At 45.4% G+C, this 26,778-nt stretch overlaps 1 protein-coding gene across 13 annotated transcripts; it reads left to right on the forward strand.

Annotated features, from left to right (window-relative positions):
- Positions 1-866: 866 nt before the first annotated feature.
- Positions 867-24,997, forward strand: zmynd8 (zinc finger, MYND-type containing 8). 13 transcript variants are annotated; one of them, XM_054783279.1, is made up of 22 exons: positions 8,430-8,521; positions 10,039-10,115; positions 12,019-12,086; positions 12,190-12,335; positions 16,807-17,028; positions 17,183-17,296; positions 17,636-17,701; positions 17,880-17,972; positions 18,067-18,154; positions 20,108-20,163; positions 20,254-20,331; positions 20,409-20,524; positions 20,613-21,106; positions 21,194-21,328; positions 21,433-21,588; positions 21,918-22,418; positions 22,500-22,958; positions 23,064-23,239; positions 23,317-23,397; positions 23,496-23,574; positions 24,468-24,707; positions 24,784-24,997. In XM_054783279.1, exons 2-22 carry the CDS (start codon positions 10,105-10,107, stop codon positions 24,957-24,959), a joined length of 3,555 nt encoding a protein of 1,184 aa, XP_054639254.1. In that variant the 5' UTR covers positions 8,430-8,521; positions 10,039-10,104; the 3' UTR covers positions 24,960-24,997. The 13 variants fall into 13 exon arrangements, with proteins under 13 accessions (XP_054639253.1, XP_054639258.1, XP_054639259.1 ...); XM_054783278.1 differs by lacking the exons at positions 8,430-8,521; positions 10,039-10,115 and adding an exon at positions 867-971; XM_054783283.1 differs by lacking the exons at positions 8,430-8,521; positions 10,039-10,115 and adding an exon at positions 2,864-3,288.
- The last annotated feature ends 1,781 nt before the right edge of the window (positions 24,998-26,778 follow it).

Raw genomic sequence — 26,778 nt, forward strand, 5'->3', positions numbered from 1 at the left:
TTTCCCCAAACGGCCTGCACTCATATTATTAGCAGCAACCATGGGAGAAAATGAAGGCTTACATGTTATTGTTTATGTATATTTTCCTTTTTAGTGTTCAACTGATATTGAAATAGTTACCAGTGCAAAAAAGCAATTACAGATGAGCAGCTTCTGCACTTTTCAACTACTACTTTAGACCTGCTCCTGTAGGCCTCAAGGGCTACCCTAAAATGGGTAGTTTACAAGACCAGTGCTCGAACCACTGAGCTATAGGGCCCTCAGGTATCAACCTCTGAGCCCTCCCCACCTTCAGTAATAGCTAAAGAGAGCGGGCCAAAGTAGGCGTGGCTAAATTCGCTGCCAGGTGTGCATGTGAGAACGATGGTAAACATTTTATTACTGAGTGCACCGTCCTTCCTTCAACCTTGCTAAAGTAAGGATGTGGAATATCTGAGCCAAGATGCTTGACCTGTGGTCAAAGGTCATTCCAGTGTCGGGTTGTATTTTGTACAAGTCATTTTTTACTTTTGCTTCTGTGAAGTACTCTAACTGCTGCAGTATATTGATGATAATCCCTCAAATCTAACCGTTGTATTAAAACACGTCTAAAGGTTCCTGGCTTGTTTCAGTGAAAGGTGGGTAAATTGATAGAATTCCTCTTAACGGAAGGACTGACTCTCTCTATGAAAAGTATAAAAGCAGAACAGCTGAATGCTGAGATCTGCATTTCAAACGCCGTCTTTGGTGGTTCCGCCTGTCTGAGCCACACAAAAGACAAGCAGCCAGGAAATGCAGCAGCCAATCAGCAGCCGTTTTATATTTTGCCGCCCGTCTGTCCAGTCAGGATGAGCCTTATATGAGAGCAGCATGTGGGACAGCTTGGCGAGCGTGGCCGTGCTGTGAGCAGAGTGAGGGCTGACAGGGTTGTCCTCCATGTTGTAATAAGCACTGACATATCACACAGAATTGTTAGCCATGCATCCACACAGGTAAGCCTTATTTTCATTCTTTCACTTGTTATTATAGTATTACTCTGTTGGGAAGGCATCAGCCACATATGAGCCGTGCCTTTTGGCACAGACTACCAATGCTAAGCTCTGGTCTCTGAACATGACATGACCAGTGTGAGGCCACCAGTCAGCTCTAAGCTCTCCATGTTCTTAGTACATTGACTGAAAAATGCTTCCTTTTTGTCAAGGAAAAGGGAAATGTCAGTGGCTGCCGCCAGCCTGCGCTGTCAAGGCGGCAGGCCTGTCGAGGGAAGCGTAGAGCCGACGGGGAGAGACAGGCACCGTTGCAAAGGGGTTAGTTATTAACGGATGGTAGACTGACAGCACAGCAAGTTTAATTTAGGCCTCAAACTGGAATGAGCAGGAGACTGCTGGCCACTATCGGCGCTTGTACGTGGCACAAAACTGTCCATGATGGACAGATTTATTTGACAAAAGTCCACATTTTCCTTCATTCACATAAAAGGTGCTTGACTGTAAGACACAGTGCCTTTTCACGCTGAAAACATGTCTTAAACGGGTCTAATAATGTAAACTAGTTGTAGAAGTACTACTCAGCTACAGCAGCTTATTTAGCATCATTTTGGAGGAATTGCTGAAGCCCAACGATGTGCACTGCCTCCCAGCATTCTCTGCTTCCGAGTGGCAGCCATCTTAGAGATGTCGGTCCCTGTGCTCCAAGCACACCGCTTACTTGGGTGTAAGCAGAGGGAAGGACCTCTGCGCTGAAATCTCATTTCATCCTTGGCTTGAAAACCTGTCTAAGACCAACAGGTTAGACAGAATTCTCTTGCTGTTTCTATTTACTCTAGGCTGCTTGCGTTCATGAGTCGGGTAAATCGCACAGTAGTTGTTGATTTAGTTCCTGCTTTGACAGTATATGATTCTGACCTTGCCATCGACTCTTTCAAAATGTTGCATAATGCTTGACCTGAGTTGAGGCTCACTTTCTTTATGGGTGCAACTAAGGATTATTTTAATAACCAACCCATCAGTCAGTCGATTATTTTTTGGATGAATCACATAAAAAAAACAACACATTTCTAATTTCCACCTCTTTATTGAGAAGTAGAAGATTTGCAAATAAGTGCACCAACACAAATATTGTGTTAAGATAATGTTAAATCATAAATGTTTGTGAAATAGCTTCAGTAAAAGAATACATGTACACAGAAATACAATCGCCATCATTTTCTTAGCGGATGAATGTGAAGCTTGTTGTTTCAATGAATGAATGAAAAGGTCCAAACCCCTGCAGTTAGCCCTTGGGTCCGCAACGTATCAGGAAAGAGGCAGGAATGCCCATCAGCGTTTTCCAAAGTCAAAGCTGATATGTGTGAATATCTTGTTTTGGCTAAAACACAAAGACAGTCCAGTAGGTCAGCTTTCATGGATGACTAAGGAAATCAAATAAAAATATTCAAAGGATATTTACACATTTCAATCCATCACCAAAAGAGTTGTGGATGAAACGGGTAATCGATTAACCATCCATTCGTCGACGAATTGTTGCAGCTCTACTTTCTATTGCTGAGTTTCCTTTTTTGCTCTTCAAAAGCATCCATGTTTCGTTGTTTCTTGTTCATTCCTACCAGTTGATCCAATTTGGTAAATGAATCTGGCATTGACAGCTGGGTGTGTTCTGGTTTTCTTTGTGGGTTTTTCACTGGCAGCAACATGTTGTATGGCAAGGATTTGTTTTTGTCTTGGGGGGCCTGTGACATTTAGCTCCTGTCTTTGTGTCCACTGCATGCTAACACCCCAGGGTACGTAATAAGCTGCATGTGGTCCTTGTTCACGACATTCAACTGGTGCAGAGTGTACTTGTTTTGTCTGTGGTACGAGCAGTTGGAAGGGGAGAGAGAGAGAGAGAGAGAAAGCCTCATCAAAATGGATGCCATACATACGTGTACACCACGGAGAGCACGGACAGGAGGGAAGCTGATCCGCTCGCTGTCCAGCCCCATTTCACATCCCGATGAAAGGCGCAGCCTCGCTGGGGAAAATAGGGACTGAGTTTTAAGGAATAGCCAAAGCGGTCCTCTGCATTGCAGCAATAAAGAGGCTAAGAAGATCGAGGAGCAGTAAAGCCTGTGTGGTACATGGAGCTTTCCATCCAATCAGACTTCTCCGAGTACTGCTCAAACCAATCAGAAACCTGCAGCTGAGGTTAAAGATTGACAAATGCAGGAGGAAGCAGCAGGGAGAGGAGGCCTTCTGGGATACCTGGACCCATCTTTTCCCTCATTCCACAGCATAATTGAAAGCATGAAAGCATAGGGGAAAGAGTCTTTATGTGAGTAAGGACAAAAGCATGCTGTTGATTTCCTTCATGTCAGCATGGATGTGCTTGTATCAGTATGTTGTATAACTAGGCTGGGACAGAAGATGATGTCTTTGTCTTCTGTTGTTGTTGTTTTTGTGTTCCTCACCTCCAAAGGACATTGCTGGGATCATTTGTGTGAGACTGTCCAAACAGAAAGAATGAGGAGGCCGCTAATGTCGTATCACTGCACTCCTGCCTCTCTCTGACCACGTTTTGCGTTCACGGCAGACGACTCACGTTTCATCTCACCGCCGTCTATCGCGTGTGACAAAGGAGGAGGACGGGTGAGGGGTTGGGGGGCTGTGAACAACATTATTGAAATGCTCTGCTCTGTCATCAGAGAGGAGTGACTCATGGACTGATACTGACAAATATTCGCTGGACATTCTGACACCACATCATGCACATGGAAAAGGAAGGACATGTTTCCTCAAAGATAGGCGATTCAACAAAGCATTATGCTGCTTATTTGTTGGAGTCTTGTTTGTCACATGAGACTCAGTGGCTTTGGGTTCTAGTGTTCCGTGTTATTTATAGATCTGTATTCAGGGGAACGACATTGGCTTCACAATGATTTTCATTCTCTCGCTTTAGTTAGGAGTGTTGCTTCATGAGAGCAGTTCTGATTTTGACATTTGATTGTTGCTCCTGTTCAACATGGCACACTTGATGAACGTAGTGCATTATGACAGTCAGCTGGCGCTGCAGTCGTGCATGCAATGCGGTTACCAGGACGCAAGGGCCTGCTCTAAGGTGCCCAAGTCACATGTACATTTGTGGACAGAATAATACGGTATTTCTTTTGGGCATAAATGTCACTTTAATTGTGGGCTATTGTACAACAGGCATTTTCAAAGACTTTTAAAAATAAGATCGAGCGCACAATTTTTCAAATGTAAACAGGGTTTACACACAGGTTCCGGTTCAGGTAGACGCATGCAACTTCACTAATAACAGGTTTTGTAGCCATTAACAGGCTTCTGGCTGGAGAACTGAGTGCTCTTCTAGGCAGAACATGCAGAGGTTTCATTGGCTGGTTTCTTGCCACAGGTAGCGTAATTCTAATTTCAGTGGAGCTTCAAGGTGCTATGTTGGGGCACCCACTGAGTTCATGGTCATGGAAAACTGGCTTCACTGTGGACAGCGACACTGGTCTTCCAGCAGTTTCCAGTTCAGGCTTGAGCTTTGGTGTTTCCTGTCTTGTTACTGTACATCCTAAACAGCTGATCTGAGGTTGTCAGTGTTGGTCATCTATCAGGCCTCTGTGTCACCATATCCAACTAGCTTGTACTCATGTACAACTTTTTCAACTAGTTCTTTTGCATTTGTTTAAAATGAAACTTGTGTAAGTCTGTGATTCTCCTTAGATCTTCATTGACCTCCCTGAGCTTTCCCGCTGTTCTGCGTATTGGTCGATCAATGAGTGCTGTCAAACTAATTATTTTATGCTATCAGCGAGGGTTTAACGGAATATCGATATATGGAACTATCGCAATATTTAACCCTACAATAGACTATCGATACACTCTCACCGTGTATCTTTTTGAATCATCATTAAAACACAAAAATGTCCTACACTAGAAAATACTACAAACATCTTCCACCATTCTACCTCAGTGAGTCGCCATTCTACATGTCATCCTTGCAAGATTGGCAGAAAATTGGGCGGAAGTCACAGAAGAAGAAAAAACAAGTGCTTCCCAATGACGGACTTAGGCGGCGACGTTAAAGGGAAAGATGCTCCGCTGTCTCCGCATAGCTCTCGTCTGTAGTGCTCCAAAGTAGGTCAGCCCTCGGGGGCCCCCTTCTGGCCCAGGGCTCCAAACATTTGCCTGCCTTGCCTGTACATGCAAAAAATGTCAAAAGATATTGACGGGCAGCAAAGCACACAGGTATCACACAGAGCTTGGAAGGTAGAGGTAGGAGTGTGTGGTGTAACCTTATGTTTGCTGGTGTGCCTTTATTTTGAAGACCGGATGTTACCGGAAGGGGGAAGCAGAGGGATAGAGTGTGTGACATGTGAAGCAATAAAGGAGAACTTGCATGTGGAGAATATCTTGCCATCTGTTTGAGCCCACATATTAAAAATACGACATGGTGTCAGAGTCGCGGCAGCGGTAAGGAGCAGTGGAAGACTGTTGGGAGAGTGTTTTGTGTTTTTCTCGGTGCAGTCAGCAGACGAAGAGAAAAAAAAGAAAGAAAAAGTGCACGGTGCGGGAATGGATGGCGTGCAGGCCCCCCAGCTAGCATCTAACCCTGCTAATCCACCACCTAATGCAACGTTCACGATTCAGCCTCCGGAAGCGTTCGACTTTACAAAGCCCCAGGAGTGGGAGAGATGGAGCAGACGTTTTGAAAGATTTAGATTGGCCAGCAATCTGCATCTCAGCTCGCAAGCTAACCAGGTAAACACGCTAATTTACTGCATGGGCGATGAAGCGGATGATATACTGCGTGGTCAAGCTTTAACTGAAGTACAGAGGTAACAATATGAAGACGTTAGAATAATGTTTGAAGTATACTTTGTGCCCAGAAAGAATGTGATCTATGAAAGAGCTCGATTCAACTAACGTGTTCAACAGTCCAATGAGAGTGGATTCATTCGTCACTGCTTTGTACTCCCTGGCGGAGAATTGCAATTATGGAGCACTCCACGACAAATTGATAAGAGATCGTCTCGTGGTAGGACTCAGAGACACTAGTCTTGCAGAGCGCATGCAGCTGGACAAGGATCTGACACTGGAGAAAGCTGTGAATATAGCAAGACAGTCAGAAGTCATTAAGAAACAGCAAACTGACCTCAGGGGCGAGGCGAAAGCAGAAGTTGATGCTGTGACAGCTAAAGATAAGAAACAAAAAAAGTACACACCAAAGACATCGTTTCAACAAAAAAGCACGTCCATGAAAACAAAAATGACAACAGACCAAAAATGCTACAAATGTGGAAAATCCCCACTACATGGGAAATTCCAGTGTCCAGCCAAAGATGTGATCTGTCACACTTGTGGGGAAAAAAGGGACATTATAATAAAGTGTGCAAAACGGCAGAAGCAGTGCATGTAGTGGAAGCAAGTGCAAGGTGCGGTGAGGAACTATTATTTCTTGGAGCACTAGATATCGGCATAGATCCCTGGTATGCGACGTAACCATCAGAAACCACAAAGTCAGATTCAAGATCGACACAGGAGCAGATGTCTCAGCTATTTCAGAGCGGACGTATCACAAGATTTTTAATCGTGACTCCAAGCTTACAGACGCCAACAGACCGTTGATTGGCCCAGGTGGCACAGCGCTCCCGGTGATAGCCAAATACACGGCTTCACTGCGCATAGGCAAGCAGGTGGTTCAAGAACCAGTGTATGTCATAAAAGGCCTACAGGTGAATCTGTTAAGTAGACCAGCAAGTGTGAAACTCAACCTTGTTTGTAAGGCGGACAGCATCGACAAGGGAGTGTTAGCTGAGTCATACCCCAAACTGTGCAAAGGTCTAGGTATGCTGGAGCAGCCATACTCGATCAAGCTCAAGCCAGAAGCAGACCCTTTCTCACTGGCAACACCAAGGCGTGTTCCTATTCCTCTTCTACGCAAAGTGAAGGAGGAGCTGGAGAAAATGGAAAAGTTGGGAGTCATCTCAAAGGTGGAAGAGCCGACGGAGTAGTGTTCTGGAATGGTCCCAGTGCCATCAAAAAACGGCTCTGTGAGAATCTGTGTTGACCTCACACACCTCAATAAAGCAGTGTGCAGAGAGAAATACATCTTGCCTTCGGTGGAACACACACTTGGATCTCTTGCAGGAGCGCAGGTCTTCAGCAAGTTGGATGCCAACCGTGGATTCTGGCAAATCCCTTTGTCACCAGAGTCAGCAAGATACACAACGATTATAACCCCGTTTGGACGTTTCCATTTCAACAGGCTACCATTTGGTATAGCCTCAGCGCCTGAACACTTCCAACAGCGGATGTCCATGACACTCGACGGGCTACAGGGAGTGGTCTGTCACATGGATGATGTTCTTGTATGGGGCAAGAACCAAGAGGAACATGACACCAGACTTCATGCAGTGCTACACAAGCTACAAGAAACAGGTGTCACACTTAATATGGACAAGTGTGAACTGAATAGGAGCGAGGTCAAGTTTTTGGGACACATCCTGTCAGCAGAAGGTGTGCAGCCAGACCCGGATAAAATTAAAGCTGTGAAAGAAATGAAAGAGCCGTCGAACATAAGTGAAGTTCGTAGTTTCCTCGGCATGGTAAACCAGCTTGGAAAGTTCATCCCAGGGCTAGCAGAAAAGGACAAGCCACTGAGAGACCTGCTTTCAAAAAAGAATCAGTGGATCTGGAGTTGCGCACAACAGGCAGCATTCGACCAACACAAGGATGACCTCACCACGACCTCGGTGCTGACGCTTTATGACCCCAACATAGAGCTGAAACTGTCGGCGGACGCGTCATCGTATGGACTCAGCGCTGTTCTCCTACAAAAAGAGAGAGAAGAGTGGAGGCCGGTGGCGTATGCATCTCGTTCGTTGACAGACACAGAACAACGATATGCACAAGTGGAAAAAGAAGCACTGGCAATGACATGGGGATGCGAACGATTCAGAGACTTCCTGATTGGTAGACATTTTTTACTTGAGACTGATCACAAGCCATTAGTTAGCCTGTTAGGACAGCAAGCTTTAACAGAGTTACCCCCAAGAATACAGAGATTTAGACTCAGGCTTATGCGGTACAGCTATGACATCTCACATACACCAGGCAAAGCACTACACACAGCAGACACACTGTCACGTGCACCAGTACCCTCACACTCCGATCTAGACAAAGACTTAATGAAAGAGACAAACATATATATTGAAGAGCTAGTAAGCAATATGCCAGCTAGTGACAGGTGCATGACACAGTTGAGAGAGCAACTAAAAGAGGATGTTGTTTGTTCTGAAGTCATGTCATATTGCTAAAGTGAGTGGCCAGATTATGGTAGACTTTCGGGTACAGTAAAAGCGTACTGGTCAGAGAGAGCAATGTTGACTGTGCATGATGGTTTGCTACTAAAAGGTTCCAGACTTGTTATTCCCACAGCAATGCGCACATCTGTCTTGGCAGCCATTCATGAGGGACATCAAGGGATGACGAGATGTAAAGAGCGAGCAAGAGAAGCGGTGTGGTGGCCAGGCCTGAGCAGCCAAATAAATGAGATGGTAACAAATTGCACAACATGCATCAAAGAACGAGCCAACCCGGTTGAGCCACTGTTACCCTTTGAGCTTCCAGAGAGACCGTGGCAAAAACTAGCAGCAGATTTATTTACGCTAGATAATTCTGACTACTTGCTAGTACTTGTAGTAGACTACTACTCCAAATTTGTGGAGATTGCCAAATTAACGCCCACACGCTCAGAGGATGTGATTGTGCACCTAAAATCTATTTTTTCTAGGCACGGCATCCCAGAATTATCCTATACGGATAATGGGCCACAATTTGTAAGTCAGCAGTTTGCTGATTTTTCCAAAACATATGGGTTCCAACACATTACTAGCAGCCCAAGATTTTCCCAGAGCAATGGTGAAGCAGAACATCACGTTCAAACTGTGAAACGCTTGCTAAAGAAAGCTAGTGACCCATATCTTGCTTTGTTATCCTACAGAGCTACTCCATTGTCTAATGGCTATAGCCCTGCCCAGTTGCTTATGGGCCGAAGGCTTTGAACTCAGGTCCCTCAACACCCTTCTTTATTTCACCCTGAGTTGCCTGACGGTGCTATTGTGGTACAAAAAGATAGGGAGAGGAAGTTGAAGGACACATTAATATTCAACAGGAGACATCGCGTGAGAGATCTACGAGAACTCAGTCCAAGACAACCAGTGTGGGTTGTCGACACTAAGACTGAAGGATCTGTAGCATCAGCTCATGCCACACCACGATCTTATCTGGTGAACAGTCCTAAAGGTACTATAAGGAGAAACAGGCGTCATCTTGTTCCAATGCCAGACAGGAACGAGAGAAAGATTTCCTGCCCTTCATCTCCACCAGAGGGGTTCTCTCTTCAACCGCCGGAACGTCTGGATTGTCCAGAGCAGTCAGAAAACACCCCTACACCAGTTCCCATGAAAACTAGGTTCGGTAGAGTGGTGGTAAAACCTAAGAGACTGGACTTGTAAAAGAAAAAAAAAAAAAACAAGAGTTCTTTTTTTTCTTTGTAAGAAGGGGAGAGAAATGTGTGAAAAGTTTATCATTGGTTATCTGAAGGTTAACAGGTATAAGAATACTTGGGTTAGCACCAGTTTCTTGTGTGTTTTTTTTAAAAAAGGGGAGATGTGGTGTAACCTTATGTTTGCTGGTGTGCCTTTATTTTGAAGACCGGATGTTACCGGAAGGGGGAAGCAGTTGAATAGAGTGTGTGACGTGTGGAAGAATAAAGGAGAACTTGCATGTGGAGAATATCTTGCCGCATGTTTGAGCCCACATATTAAAAATACGACAGAGTGCACGCAGGGTGGGTTGCAGTGGGTGTGGGCTGCTACGGTCAGGAGTGGCAGAGACTGATTTTGATGGGTGCTATTACCGTTTCCTCCGTGCCAGCCAAGTGTGTTCTAGGTGTGTCGTCCCTGGTCTCACTCACATGCAGTTGCATCACGCCCCTGTGGATCACTGTGGATCCCTATGGAGCCCCGTGGTGCTGTGTGCTCACACTCATAGTCTTTGTACCGTCATTTAGGGAGGCTTCTTTGCACAACTGGAAGCTGCAACTGCATGTTCTTGACCCGACACATCAGCACCTGCTATGAACCAATGGTGAGTGTCACATGGGCTCACCAAAGGTTGCTGAGCAAGTGTTGGTGGCCGGTTATGATTTCTGCTTCACTTTCAATTAATACGTACAACAAAACAGCAAAATGTGTTTCCAAGGACAAGAGCGTCAGAGTACGGGGGTTAGGAGTGTTGTGGAACATGTCATAAACTACTTCACAGATCAATTGTTACCACCTGTCCTTTTTTCCTCTGCTCGGTTTTGCATCCTTCCATGTTGTGTCACACGCTCTTTCCTGACAAATAGGAAGGTCTGGGCCATATGGACCCAAGCTCATATCCCAATATATTTAGGTTGAATATGGATATACCACATACTGTATATCCCTATATTTTTTTCGCAGAGTTGTGTGAGTTTAGACAAAGAGCTGCACGGTGGCCTGGTGGTTAGCACGTTGGCCCCACAGTCAGGAGATGGGAAGATCTGGCTTGGAATCTCCGTTGGGCATCTCTGTGTGGAGTTTGCATGTTCTCCCCGTGTGTGTGTGTGGGTTTTCCGGGTACTCCAGTTTCCTCCCACATTCCAAAAACATGCATGTTTGCTTCATTGGAGACTCTGAATTGTCCATAGGTATGAATGTGAGTGTTTGTCTATATGTGCCCTGCAATTGGCTCTCGCCTGAAGTCAGCTGGGATAGGCTTCAGCATACCTGTGACCCTAGTGAGGATAAGCGGCATATAAAATGGATGGATGGAGTTTAGACTAAATCAAAGCCAAATATGTGTGTCAAGTTGTTGTATTAAAATCAATATCTCACATGAGGATGTTTTTTGAAGTTTTAAAGCTTCATGCAAGACACACATTAAGAAAATCGTACCTAAAAAAAAGCCTCTAAAATAAAGTAGGTCATTCTCTTTTGGAAATAAATATAGAAAAAGTCAAATAGAATCTTTTTTATAACCAACCTTCCGCTATGCTCAAATCCTCAGCTAATACCAAAAGGGAAAAAAATGAAGGAGTGCCCGGTTTAAGAGGACATTTTCAAATGTCAGCAACTGAAAAATACTTGACACTGAACAGTAGTATTATTAAGTAAACATTGTTAGAAGACACAAGCATGTCTTTATTTTGTGGCAGGAACACCAACCTGTCAAGTGCATCAGGCTTAGCAAGGTACTGTCTGACTTCCTTGTATGTTTGTGGTAGAGCTTGTCGTGCTAAGTAATGGCGATATGGCAAGTCCATCGTTTTCAGCAGGTTTTTATCAGCCTTTTTTTCCACTGTTTCAACGGGGACCATATCTTAGCAATGTGATAGGACACCTCTTTATATATGTCTTTTTATGTGTTGGAGTTGTGCAGCCAGTGCACAGCTTCACACATTCCTCCTATGGAGTTTTCAGGTGGTGAAAAAGATTTTTTGAATGCTCTGAATTCAAAGTACCCCCACATTACCGAGCCACTGCTTTTTCACTGCTGACTTCATCGCAGACGTGTTGTGTCCTCCGTTTTCGTCGAAGACTGAACCGCCTGGCTTCTGCCCCTCATCCCTCCTCCTGCATGCAAGGAGGGAGCGGGGCAGAAGCTCACACACAGTGCAGAGAGATACAGACCAAATCCAGTCTATATCGATATGAACAATATGGTTGTTTTTGATATCATGCTTAAAGTAAATATTGATCATTTAAAAATACGGATATATGGCCCAGCCCTACAAATACAGCAGGTATAAGACTGTGATAAAAAAAAAAACAGGTCAGACTGGTGAATGCTGCATATACACTTGTGTGAAAAGAGAAATGACACACGCCACACCTGCTGCAATATGAATTGCATGTATCATTTAACACACCCTTCCAGTCACAGCATGGACCATAAGCACGCTTTATGCTGAACGTTACAGCACAGAACACAAGATGCATTAACCAAACTTCCTTGTCTACATCAGCGTGGCGGAGGAAGTGAAGACGATTGGCACGCTAACAGAGGAAATGGAAAGCTCAACACGATCTAAAGGTGACGACAAATCATAGAAGCTTTCTCCAGTACTTCAACTTGGTGTTCATATAACCTCAAATAGCGGCATCACTGAGTCTGAGCTGATTCATATCAATTTCAGACACAGGGTCAACAGAGCGGGTGACCCAGAAACGAAAGATGCCAAGTCCCTCTCACCCATCCAATGATCACTCCTCTGCTGACACCTCCACCAGCCCCATGAAAAAGAAAAAGAAACCAGGGGCTGTTACCGGCAGCAAAGACCAGGTAATACACACAAAATGTTTGCTCCGTCTCCTTCAACAAAGCAATGCAGCTGAGTCCCTTTGAGGTTTCTGACCTGACCCTCGGAGCCTGTAGAGCACATACACTGCTAAGAGTAGCGTATGCTGTATAAAATACACGACTGTACTACTCCTTTCTGAGTTTAGATTCAAGGCTTGGCAGACGCAAGGAATAAATACATTTCAACCCTTACACATCGTTCATATTTTATACCTTCAAGGTATGGGGCGGGTCCCTTTTGACCAGTTATAACAGCTAAACAGGGGCAGCTCTTGAGTCTTTGTCAAGGCAGCCTCCAACCCCTGGATGACTTTTGTTGCCTTTGTGCATCGTGTGTGATTATGTTTTGGAGAATTTACTCTTTGGAGAAAATGACTAACACTTCTTATTAATCTGTCAGAGAGGTAGATTATGTGTATTTTGTGTTGGGGTAGAAGTACATTGCATCATAGTGAGTTGGCTTTTAATATTTAGGTTACTGAAATAAAATGTAAAAAAAAATGCAGTGAAATTGTAGTATTGTCTTCCCAAGACGGATTTGTAACCTGCTTTGCTTTGTTGCTGGTTCACAACGCATTGTGGGTTGATGACACCTGAGCGCTACAATGGGTTCCCACATCAACTAACCAGAGTACTCGAGGAAACGAGGAAAGAAGTCAAAGTGAAGAAGGAACCATGATTCCATGGTTTCAACCATAACACACCAGCGTCAAAGCACTTTGAGGAGCTTGAAAGTAGAAAAGCCAGAAAAGGTAGGAAAGGAAATAAAAGTGAAAATCCATTTACCATTCATCTGTGCACATGAACGCTGCCTTTTTTGGCGAGTGGAAAAAAATTGCATCCATGCAGTGTCAGATCAGTAAATAGCCATGTCCACACAAGCACGATCACTGAGTGAAAACCATGTAATACATCACAACCGGCCGGCCTACGTGCAAAAAAGCGCAAGTAACGCAGAGAGGGCGCGCGTGTGACGTGCTGATTTAGTTGGACGCAGTTAGTTGGAGGTTCTTCATCATGTCAAACAAACTCTATGGCCGCTTACATTTTTTTCAGATTGCAAGACAAACTTACGCACGTCTTCGTGCCAAAGTGTGCCTTTCATATGTTTTTACCGGTGTCAGGTTTGGGCAAAATGTGTCACGACGGGGTTGCCGCTGTTGAAGACTTGACCCACGGTATGCAGAGAGGAGGCGGCGAAGTGCAAAAATAACAGTAATTTTTTGCACACTACTAAAAGAACAAAACCAAAAGTGACAGAGGAAAAGCTCTGTGGGAAAAATGATACAAAAGTATTATAAACAGGAAAGTCTAGGTGACAGCACTGGTAAGGCAACGAGGTTCATCAACAATGAACATGACAATGAACAATGAACCAGCGCTGCACATACAACGGCGCTGGTCTTTTAACTGTCACTAATGAATATTGACAGCAGGTGTGCGGCCACCAGGTGTGGAGCGGCAGTCCCTTCCACCACACTGGAAGCACCGCTTGCGAGAACAATGGCTCAGAATAGGAAGTACACGCTCCTGTCCTACGTAGAGTGACAGTACGTCCCCCCCACGGAATGGATGCCAGATGTTCCAAGAGTCCATGATTTCTAGGGTGGGTGGAGGGAGGACCGGCGGAGGGTCGCCGGGCTGCTGAGGGGGAGGAGGAGCCTCGGCGGGTGAGGGCTTGCTCTCGTTTGTCGGAGGTGAGGAAGGAACCTCGGCGGGCGACGGCTTGCTCTCGGAGGTGATCCAACCTCGGCCCTGGGGGACAGGATTGCAGGCACCAGAGGTGACCTGACCTCAACCTGGCGAAACGTCGTCCCTGCGATCCGCTCCGAAAGCAGCTGTGCGGCTGAGTGCTCACAGCCGACCCTAGGCGACGGCTTGCACTCAGTTGTCGGAGGCGAGGGAGGAGCCTCGGCGGGCAACGGCTTGCTCTCGGCTGTCGGAGGTGATCCAACCTCGGCCCGCGGGACAGGATTGCGGGCACCAGAGGTGACCTGACCTCAGCCTGGCGAAACGTCGTCCCTGCGGTCCGCTCCGCGAGCAGCTGTGCGGCTGAGCACGCACAGTCGACCATAGCCCCCCCCCCCCCCGTCAAGGGACGGATTCCAGACGTCACCGAGAGGGCCAGAAGGGTGGAGAGGGGGCTGGAGGTGGGCTTTGCATCTGACTACCTGGTTGCGTTGATCACTACGAGTTCTCACCTCCTGCAGGCGCTCCATGATCCCACCGAGTGTCCAGTGCTCCCGCAACAAACGCTCGAAAAAGGCGTCCATCTCTGCGAAGCTGCGGGGAGCTGTCTCTGCGGGGGTCGTTGCTGGCTGGTTCATTCTGTCACGAGACGGCTGGAGCTGTCGACAGCTTGACCGCCAGAATGCAGAGAAGGCGGCAAAGTGCATTCAAACGTGTCTTTATTGCACACAAAAACCAAAAAATAACAGAGAAAAGGCTCTGTGAAGACACTCGTACAAAAATAATACAAACAAGTAAGTCTATTCAGTTAGATGACAGCACCAGTCAGGCAATGAGGTCCGTGCACGCTAGCTACGACAAAGACATGACAATGAACAATGAATCAGCACCGCGCATTCAACGGTGCTGGTCTTTTAACTGTCAGTAATGAATATTGACAGCAGGTGTGCGCCCACCAGGCGTGGAGCGGCAGTCCCTTCCACCACACCGGAAGCACCGCTTGCCAGAATAATGGCACAGAATAGGAAGTGCATGCTCCTGTCCTGCGTAGCGTGACAGTACATCCCCCCCACGGAACAGATGCCAGACGTTCCATCAGTCCATAATTTCTAGGGTGGGTGGAGGGAGGACCGGTGGAGAGTCGCCGGGCTGTCTGAGGTGAGGGAGGAGCCTTGGCGAGCGACAGCTTGCTCTCGGCTGTCGGAGCTGATCCAACCTCGGCCCCGCGGGACAGGATTGCGGGCACCAGAGGTGATCTGACCTCAGCCTGGCAAAACGTCGTTCCTGCGGTCTGCTCCGCGAGCAGCTGTGCGGCTGAGCGCACACAGCCGACCATAGCCCCCCCCGTCAAGGGACGGATTCGAGACGTCACCGTGAGGGCCAGAAGGGTGGAGAGGGGGCTGGAGGTGGGCCTTGCATCCGACTACCTGGTTGCGTACTGCAGGTTCTCACCTCCCGCAGGTGCTCCATGATCCCACCGAGTGTCCAGTGTGGGGAGCTGTCTCTGCGGGGGTCGTTGCTGGCTGGTTCCTTCTGTCACGACGGAGTTGCTGCTGTCGAAGACTTGAGCCCCGGTATGCAGAGAGGAGGCGCCGAAGTGCAAAATTAAAAGTAATTTTATTGCACAGTACTAAAAGAACAAAACCAAAAGTGACAGAGGAAAAGCTCTGTGGGAAAAACGATACAAAAGTATTATAAACAGGAAAGACTAGGTGACAGCACTGGTAAGGCAATGAGGTTCATCAACAATGAACATGACAATGAACAACCAGCGCCGCACATACGACGGCGCTGGTCTTTTAACTGTCACTAATGAATATTGACAGCAGGTGTGCGGCCACCAGGTGTGGAGCGGCAGTCCCTTCCACCACACCGGAAGCACCGCTTGCCAGAAAAATGGCGTGACAAAATGTCAATTTTTACGCATTTTTTCCTTCTGTGTGTTGTGACAGATTCTTCCACTCTGGAAGCCGTTTTCAAAAAATAGCCTTTCGGGGCACCCACAACACCGTTGCCATGTGGATGAAAGGCTGAAACAATAAAATTCTTTATCGTTTTGACCTGGAAACGTTCCCGTGAGGACAGGCCGTATTGCCAGTGTCTCCATTTTAAAACACAGAATCTTCCTTCCTTTGCTTCACTTTGAATGATGTCTTTTTGAGAATACATCCAACAGAACAGCTGATTGTGTTGCCAAAGGCAAGCAATACAACCCTGCAACGTCACGTCACCAGTCTCCAATGCATTATGCACCAGCAGAATGCTCAGCCCTATAGCTGCAAACCATCTGTGAACTCCATCTTTGGAAGACAGTCAAAAGCCAAAAACACGACTTGGCTTTAGTGTGTAACATTAGTGGGTTTTTCCACAATATGAGAAGAGACGAGAGTGGGGCCTTTTAAAAGACTCTCTTATGGACACACTTTCTCATGACAGGTATTTGCCTGGCAAACTAACGGCTTGTAATGTGAATCATTTATCTGAGATGAAATGACACCGATCAGCCAACTGCTTCTACATCTCTACGTGCAGTCAGCCATGATGGTTTTATGCTGGTAGATTAGATGTATCAAGTAAACATCCCAGTTGTGCAGGACTGATGGTCTGGGACAAAATAAATGGCAAAATCCTTGGATGACCAACAGTCTGTGTTTTGAGCACTTGCAAGTGTCTGCCTTATGTTGTGCATCTCTGCTTGGCTTCTTTAGACTTTGGCCTGCTTTTGACCTTCCCCAACTTTGTGTTTCTTTTGCCTGCATTCCAGTCAGAACTAAGACATGGTCCCTTTTACTATGTGAAGCAGCCAGCACTCACCACAGACCCTGTTGATGTTGTACCGCAGGATGGCAGGAATGACTTCTACTGCTGGTTGTGCCACCGCGAGGGTCAGGTGCTCTGCTGTGAGCTCTGCCCCAGGGTGTACCACGCCAAGTGCTTAAAACTACCAGCCGAGCCTGAAGGCGACTGGTTCTGTCCGGAGTGTGAGGTACTCACCCAGGAATATTCATAGTGTAAGGGTGTTGGAAGCCAAAGACTAGCGTCAGACTTTCTTGTTGTGATTGTTAAACACGGAGGACTTTAGTTTGGATGTTGTACGACAAAGCAAATTTCCTCTCACTGTTGTTTTTGTTTTTTTGTAGAAAATAACAGTTGCGGAATGTATAGAGACTCAGAGCAAAGCCATGATGATGCTGACTGTAGATCAGCTGTCTTATCTACTTAAGTTTGCTCTTCAGAAGATGAAACAACCAGGTGTAAGTATCTCTGGGGAGTTGGGGCATGAAGCTTCAATACGTTCCAAAGTACATTTTATTATGTTTTGTATCATTCTCAACCATTTCTGTGTTGTGGGCATGTTTCTCCTGGCAAGTCAGCATTGAGCATAAATGCACTGCTTCACGGCCATCGTATCTCATCAGTGTCCTTGAGTGCTCTGGCATGACACGCTATTAATTTGCATGGTCAAATAATCTCATGCAACGCACACAACCTTCCCAAGCATTGCACTCACGAGCCTGTCATGGCCGGGAACCTTGAAAGTAAACATGCTGGCTGATGGTAAGGAAACAGCTGCCCCTCTCACTCTCTTTCAGGATCATCCTCGCTTGTCATCTCGCTCTCCCCATGCAGCTTCCACGCAGAGAAAGACTTTTAATTGGGTAATCAATTATACCACTAACAAGTCCCTGTCTTGATTTCTCCCTTCAGTGGTTGTGCTCCTTTATTTAGCAGTGGCATGGCTGTAGAGTGTTCGTCTGCGATAGAGGGCAAAGGCTTTGCAGTGAATTTGCCGCAAGTTGGGTGTAACCTCATCTTCTCTTTTGTTCCATTTTAAAGACCGAGCTCTTCCAGAAACCCGTTTCACTTGAACAGCATCCAGATTATTCCGAATACATTTTTCACCCAATGGACCTTTGCACTCTTGAGAAGGTACACGCTTATGCATATTGGATGTCAAGGATAAATATGTTTGAAATGCATTAACTTGTCAGCTCCTACTAAATGTTTTTTCTCCGCAACGCAGAATGTCAAAAAGAAAATGTACGGCTGCACCGAAGCCTTCCTGGCAGATGCAAAATGGATTTTGCACAACTGCATCATATACAACGGAGGTGTGGTGCATATCCCAGCCTCTTGTATGAATCCATCATTGCCACAATAGTGTGACTTCAAGAGCGCTTTCTCTGTATGTCGTATTAGAGTGGAACCTTTCCAACGTATGATTCATCTTGCCTCCAAGATTTTTGCCTAAATTTGACCTCAGTTATTGTACCGCGTAACATATAGTAGACGCCCCTACAACGTAAATAATCCGTTCCGAGAACCTTTATGTTATAGGGATTTTATGTTGTACGAAGCGTAAAATACATGTAAATAGCCTAATCCGTTCCAAGATCTTCTCAAACGCACCCATTTTGGTCCTTCAAAATATTCAAAGTCCACCAAATATGGTGGGAAAATATAAGAAAGCAGCATAAACACAGTAGAGCAACATTCCAATATAAAATAAGGTAATAAATAAAATAACTGTAAATGAACAAAACTGAAAAACAAAAACAATCTTACCGTTCACGAGATGTCTTGATCAGGAGCACGCAAGTGGAGGCAGGAGGAGGAGGGGGAGGGGGAGGGGAGCCTGTCTATCACACACAAACACGGAAGCGGCAATGAGATGAGAGCGTAGGCGGTGCCCCAATCATCAGCCAATGAGATGAGAGCGTAGGCGCTGCTCCGATAACCAGCCAATGAGAGCATGAAGCGTCAGGATTTGTGGATAACTTCCTGCTTCGTTTCGTTCGACAACTTTTCCCTTTTTTCTTACCACTTACACTTGGTTTAGGGCCCATGACTACGCTCATTTTAACACAAAGAAAAGTAAAGAAATTAAGAAGAGATTTCAATGCGTGCAAACTAGTTTAAGGGTGACTACGATGAGGAAGGGAGCTCACACACAAACATGGACGCACTGGATAAGTCAGCCAATGAGATAAGAGCGTAGGCGGTGCCCCGATAATCAGCTAATGAGATGAGAGCGTAGGCGGTGCCACGATAATAAGCCAATGAGAGCGTAAAGCGTCAGAAGGCGTCACCAAGTGTACTCTGTTAGTCTGTCGCTTGCACCGACTTGATGCTTTATGTTATATGGAATTCCTTATGTAATACGATGCAAAAACTTTACATTAATTCTTTACGCTCACTGGAATTTACGTAAAAGGAGGTTTACGTTATGCGAGGTACTACTGTTTTTGTATTTTATGCTTTGGCCCAATGACTCTTGTGGTATCGGTGTACAGTCACGGTTAAAAGTTTTGAGCGTGACACATACTGTATATTCATTTCCACAAAGTCTGCTGCCTCCATTTTTATAATGTCAATTTGCATATACTCCAGAATGATATGAAGTGCGATAAGATGAATCGCAAAGTCCCTTTTAGTCATGAAAATCAACTTCCAAAAACACCATTTCCACTGCATTTCAGTCCTGCCACAAAAGGACCAGCTACAGTTGTATGGCATCCCCATCAGCAGCGTAGTACATCAACAGTGACTTACCCCCTACTATGTCCCGTTAGACCAGTTCCGGTCGGAGTTCGGTGATGAGGAACGTAGTACCGGTTAGTTGGTGGGGCCACTTAAGTAAAGAGTTTGTCTTCTCAAAACAATGTGCGTTGAAAAAAGAAAAACATTTGCATCACAAAAATGCCTCCTCGAAAAAAATCGGACCTCAGGTAAGGTAATGGCGAGCGATTCTCAATGTTACTTTCTGTCCCGTCGTATCACTGCACGCTGTGTGTTCCACAGTGTTTACATGCGCGGATGAAGTTTGTTATCATATACATTGTTACATACATTGGTATCATATACATTGGTATCATATACATTGGTTTCACATACATTGTTATCCTATGGGAAAACCTGTTTCAGTTCCCGTACGTTTCAGTTTTAGATGGACCCTGTGGAATGGATTAATCACGAGGTTCCACTGTACAATATAATTTCTAAAAACAACACAATAATATTCAGAAAGATCAAATGAATTGTATAACCGTTATTTCTCTTTTTAGGCAATCACAAACTGACAGCCACTGCTAAAGTTATCGTTAAGATCTGTGAACATGAGGTGAATATGCGGTCTGTGTCATTTCTTGTATTGAAGGTTCATTGTCATCGATTGTTTTAGCAAACTTCATTTTCACTCTTTTTCCTGCAGATGAATGAGATTGAAGTCTGTCCCGAGTGCTACCTGTCTGCTTGCCAAAAGAGGGACAACTGGTTCTGTGAACCGTGTGTAAGCAATGTTTATGTTTCTCCCAGTTTGTGTGCCACTTCCAGCATTCATCACGACTAACAGCACTGTGTCTGCAGGGGAACCCGCACCCACTCGTGTGGGCTAAACTCAAAGGGTTTCCCTTTTGGCCAGCTAAAGCTTTGCGGGATAAGGATGGCCAAGTGGATGCTCGCTTCTTCGGTCAGCATGACAGGTCTCAGTTCTTTGTACTTCACATATTTGAATGAGTGGTCTATTTTCAAGCTTTTTGTCACTAACATTTCATGTGATCCTTCCTCTAGGGCTTGGGTCCCTTTAAACAACTGTTACCTCATGTCCAAAGAGATTCCTTTCTCTGTGAAGAAGACTAAAAGCATCTTCAACAATGCCATGCAAGAGATGGAAGTCTACGTGGAGAACATGAGGAAGAAGTTTGGAGTATTTAACTACGCCCCCTTCAGGACACCCTACACTCCAGACAACAGCTTTCAAATGCTGCAAGATCCCTCCGACCCCTTATCCACTCCGTTCAAGTCAGAGAAACAGGAAAAAATCAAGCTGAGCTTTGATATGACAGCGTCTCCAAAGATCTCCCTAACCAGAACCATGCTGTGTGGAGGTGGCATCGGAGCGCTTGCTACAGGTCGCAGACTGCCCAGTGACATGTCTCGCTCCCCCATGAGCACCAACTCTTCAGCCCATACCGGTTCAGATGGGGAGGAGGCAACAGACAAGCCCCAGATTAAAGCCCCAAATAGCCAGGGAAGCATGGGAGAAGAACTAATAGAACCTACAGGTAAGGCATGACATTTCCTTTAATTGCATCCAATTCAACTTGGCATTTTTCAACTCCGCTGTTTTTCTTCACTGGGAAACCTCTCAGCATCACCGGCTCACGCTCCAACTGGTCAAGCCGCCAATTCATCGGACAGCCCCAAACCTTTTCACTCACCATCTCTTAGCAACCCCAAGCAGGAAAAGACACAACTGACAGGCAGCATTCTCAACCTTAATCTAGGTGATTTTCTTGGCCTTCTGTAGTTATAAACAAATACTTTTTCCTGATACGGTATATGCGTGGAATGTTGCTGCTGGGGATTTATTCATGTAGTGTACTTACAGATCGGAGTAAAGCCGAAATGGACCTTAAGGAGCTCAGTGAAACGGTTCTACAGAAGCTGGGACCCATACCTGTTCTCACCTCTCCAAAAAGACCAATCAGGAGCCGTTTCCAGTTGAACTTGGACAAAACCATTGAAAGTTGTAAAGCACAACTCGGTCAGAACACTTTTCATCATAAAAACATCTTTATGTTATGTTATGCAGCATCTTGTACTTGTGCTAATCCATCCAGGGGCGTTGTATTCTCAGAGAATTTTACTGAATTGATCGCAGTCGCACTGTTCAGGTTGTTTTGGAAAACGTTTCGCCTCTCATCCGAGCAGGCTTCATCAGTTCATTCTCAAAGACTAGATAGGACAGCTCTAGTGGCAGAGCATCTTCTCATACCAGCTAAACAGTTGCAGACGATTCACTGCCATGAGAATCGCCTCACACTGTATTGGCTGGCGTTCAGATGCTGGTGATCATCTTCCTATGCTTTGCAGGTATCGAGGAGATCTCTGCTGATGTGTACAAAGGTGTGGAACACAGTGACTCTGAGGACTCTGATAAATCTGACTTTAGTGACAGTGAGTATGCTAGTGATGACGGACAAAAGGTCAAAGAGCCTCAGGACTCTCCACCCCCTCCTGAGAAACTACAGAAGAAGAGTAAGGACAAAGACCAAACATCTCCAAGCCAAGCAGACAAACCCGATGCCCCTGTCCTATCTAAGTCTGCAGCAGTGGATGTCAGTGCGACACCTTCAGAAGCTTTGACTGAAGAGAAAGAGAGTCCAGAGAAAACCAAATCTCCCCCGGCATCACCTGTGTCCAGGGAGAAGGGTCAGGTGCAAGAGGAGGTGATGCAACGTGTGCCTGTGGAGGATTCCGACTCAGAGAAGGAGCTGGTTATTGATCTCGGGGAGGAGCAAGCGAATAAGGACAAGAGGAGACGCAAAAAAGATAGCGCTGCTGTTAAAGAGTCATCCGCTAGTAAACCTGAAGGTGAGAGGTCTTTATTTATGAACCATGCAGATGAATGTGTCAGGTTGGCAAATAACAAATGTACTGTATTTCTTCTCGAAGGTAAATCCCCGACCCCATCAACACTTCCATCCCAAAACAGCACAACCCCTTCCACACCCTCCAGTGTTTCCTCACAGTCCCCTATGGCCATTCCTGTCACCATGATCTCCTTCACTGCACCTTCTCCAGCAAATGTTAGCCTTGCCACTGTCTCCAGCGCCCCTGCAACTCCACCCTCTTCCTCATCGTCAGCTTCTACCACACCGGCATTGAAAAAACAGCGCCCTCTGCTGCCTCGAGAGACTGTGCCGAGCGCCGTGGTGTGGAATCCAGCTGCCAAGCTCCAGACCTCCTCACAGAAGTGGCCCGAGCGTCAGCAGCCTGTAGCAGCCACACAAAGTCAAGCATCATCGCCCAGACAAGGCCAGACGCAAGCATCTGACAACGGCCCCACATTAGTGTCTTCATCTTCAGCATCTTCACAAAGCACACGATATCAGACCAGACAGGCGATTAAAGGTACATGTAAGGGCATTCTAGCAGCCACCACAACCTCAAACTAATGAAGCGTTTCAGATGAGAGACGTGGAAATATTTCACCTGATCTTTTCCTGATCATGCTAGCTGTGCATCTGAAGGACACACCATTGACTACTTCAGCAGTCACGCTGGTGTCCAGCAGTCCCGCCCTAGCAGCAGGTTTAGGCACATCTTCTTCATCGTCATCGGTGGAAAGCGAGCAGTACATTTCAATGGCCTCAGCAGATGTTGCGGCAGATATCGGCAAGTACACCAACAAAGTAAGCGTCATTCATTGGGAATGTTGGGTTGATTACGCGCCACGCAAGTTGCAAAATCTTTGTTTTGTCTTTTCCAGATAATGGATGCAATCAAAGGTACGGTGACCGAAATCTACAGCGACCTTTCAAAGAGCTCTTCAGGAAATACAATTAGTGAAGTAGGTGTTTGCACAGTCTTTTACAAATTGTGATACCACGCCCTAAGAGTTTCTTTGCGTCCATGCACTTGCTTTAACAAATCTATTGTTGCTTTCAGATGAGACGACTTAGAATTGAAATTGAAAAATTGCAATGGTTACATCAGCAGGAGTTGGCAGAGATGAAGCATAATCTTGGTATGGATTTCATGATATCAGCACAAACGTTTACACTGTATGTGTGTGGTAGTGAATCCATGAGGCTTGTGCCCCTGCGTGATCTCCACAGAAGTGGAAATATCTGCAGTTCATATCCAGCTCCTCCATAAACAACAAATATGTGACACCTTCTCCCAACCTGCTGACTAAAAACCTGACAGAAAGTGTTCACGTCATAAAAAAAATGTAAAGTATAAAAACTTTGCACTCTGTAGCAACAATGGTGATGGTTTGGACACCGTATGATTTTTAGATGTTTTATTCACATGGAGTAACTTGGCCCCATAACTATAGCCTAGCTTCGTGCTTTGCTGCTGGTTTGTGTTAGAAGCAAAACAGAATGCGCTCAGGCACTTCCCAAGCCAATTAACCAGGGTGATGGACAAAGCCATGAACGGTAGCCGATGCTGTCAGATTTCCAGTGTTCCTGTGCTTGGTCAATATTATCAGTGCAGCAGGAAGCAGAAAGAACATCAGTAAAGACTTCCACTGCAAATCTTTTTCCAGCATGCAATTATAGTTAATCTCAGAGCCACTCAATAAAACTATGATACTCGTGTCAGGGTAAGATTGAATCAAGATTCATTTTATCACCACTGCACCTCAGTAAGGTAACAATTTCAAAATATATGTAGAACAGAAGATCCTTTTAAGATCGCTGCAGGTCCTACGAACGTGTCATATGTTCATTACGACATTGCTGCCTATGGTTCCCCAAGACTTTTGCACAGTACTGTCTACGTGTGCGTGTTTGGAATATTCTGTTCTTCCCAAATAATGAGAATACTTTTCAACACTTATCAATGATTGAGCAGGGGTACCAAATATTGTGTGTGAAAACGCCCTTGTGTGTTTTGTGTGCATCACTCCAGAGCTTACAATGGCTGAGATGAGGCAAAGCCTGGAGCAGGAAAGAGAGCGACTGGTGACGGAGGTGAAGAAACAGCTGGAGCTCGAGAAGCAACAAGCAGTGGATGAAACCAAAAAGAAACAGTGGTGCGCTAACTGCCGAAAAGAGGCAATCTTCTACTGCTGCTGGAACACCAGCTACTGTGATTACCCCTGTCAGCAGGCTCACTGGCCGGAACACATGAAGTCCTGCACTCAGTCAGGTGAGCATTCAAAAAGGACCACTGTGTTCTGGACGAATACCTGCATACCGCATTTTTCACTTTCTTGTGTTTTTAGCCACAGCGCCACAGCAAGAATCCGAGTCTGAGTCAACGGCGGACTTGCCAAGCAAAAGTGTAGGACAGGCAAACAGCGGACCAAACAATTTGCGAGACACACCGGTCTCTGCGGCAACAGATAAAGACTGTGAGACACAAAAGAGCGGCAACAGTGTTGCTGTCACTTTGTCTTAACTGTGCTCAATATACTTGTTTTTCCCCCAACTGTGTTCTCTACGTGCCCTTTTAAAGTGGTATATTTATTTATTAGTTTTTCCTTTTAAGGCTCAATGATGTTCTTTTACCTTGAAATGTGACAACGGGCAGTTACCAAGAAAATGTGTCCAGTTAAAAAAAAAAAAAAAAGGTGCACTACATGTAGTATCCATGCACTCAGCTTGGTCAGGGGTTTGTGAGAGCATGCAGCACTGTCTCAAAAGAAGGTCCACTCAGTGTAAAGGACAACAGCCTAAAACTACAAGCATGTAACTACTTATAATACACCTTCTCACTGTTACACTTAGTTACTTTTTTATTACGGTAACTTATTTGTTATTTGCCTGCTGTATACTGTACTCCAAAGACAAGAATGAAGACATTTTAAATAAGCAGTTGGCATACATGAACAGTATCTGCCTGAAAAAGATTGCTTAAACATTGTGTTGGACATGACAGTAAGACTCTATGGTAACCATCCATCCATCCATCCAGCCAGCTTCTAGGGTGGCAGATATACCGTAGTACACAGTACAGGCTATACTGTACATAATGTGTACAGGTAGAAACACTATTGGTGCCCAGTTTCCCTTTTTTATTGTCAATTGATAATTGTTTTAGAGGCTGACAGAATTGCCCAATAGCAACTTAATGCATGACAACCCAAAATGAACAAGGAACATGAACAGAAAAGGCAACTTTAAGCCAGCCAACTGTATGTGTATGTGTATATATACAGTATATGTACACTGCATATGAGTATGTGAATTTCCTGCGAGGACCAAGGCTAACATCGTTGAGGATTTCAATAGACGCTTGCGTGTACTTCTACGCCTCACGTGGTTGGCCCGTTACTGCGAACGTCCGAGTGTCCGCCATATTGGATGTGGAAGATCTTCCCCGGGAACTAAAGCAAGGAAGGGGATTGAACTTCATAAAGTGCCTTTCTTCATTGTTGCGAAGCTGGTTTCACCGCCGGAATCCCCAGCGTTACGCGTGGCACGTCCTATTAGCCACAAAGTCAGCAAATTATGCTCGTATAGTTATATCATGGAGGCCAGATACTATCAAAGGTATTTTTGACGTCTTACCTGTGGAAGGTAATGCCATGAGATCTGGTCTGGACTGCAAGCCGGTCGCTACAATTTCACGCAAAACATGAATGAGGCATCTTCTCTGTTCGCTTTTGCCACATCCAATATGGCGGCGACGTAAAAGTCTATGGGAGAACTATTTTAGTCAGCTAATAAGCTAAACTATATTTTTCCCATAACACTTTTTAAGGCTAACAGTTGTTTTGTTATAAACCCATAGTGAAAACGCCAAGCAGCCTTATACAGAGGAGCTTAATGTTTTCAATTTGACATGAAAAACACAAAAGAGTCCTCGACTCAAAGTTGACCGTCGTACTCCAGAGAAGACTGTTGCCCATACCGGTGTGAAACAGCGCCCTCTGTTGGCGAGACATCCCCTACTCCTGTACAATACATACAGTATATACAGTACATCAAGTATCTAACGTTTATTTGTATGGCTGATTATATTCAACATGGATTGCTACCAAAAATACATTTTACTGTATGCATAGACATTATCACAACAAATAGAGTGCAGCTGTTCTAGCTACAATAAGTCAAAGTGTGCTAAATATTTGTATTAACTCTTTAATACATGTATTGCCTACACACGGTCAGACAAGTATAAATGTAAATGTACTGCAGCGGGATCCAGTAATGCATGATTAGTTTGCATAATGATTCATTTTGTGTTGCATCGTTGGAAGGTGAGAGTTCTATTT

This window comes from Dunckerocampus dactyliophorus, chromosome 8 (genome assembly GCF_027744805.1).
Source record: "Dunckerocampus dactyliophorus isolate RoL2022-P2 chromosome 8, RoL_Ddac_1.1, whole genome shotgun sequence".
Taxonomy (NCBI): domain Eukaryota; kingdom Metazoa; phylum Chordata; class Actinopteri; order Syngnathiformes; family Syngnathidae; genus Dunckerocampus; species Dunckerocampus dactyliophorus.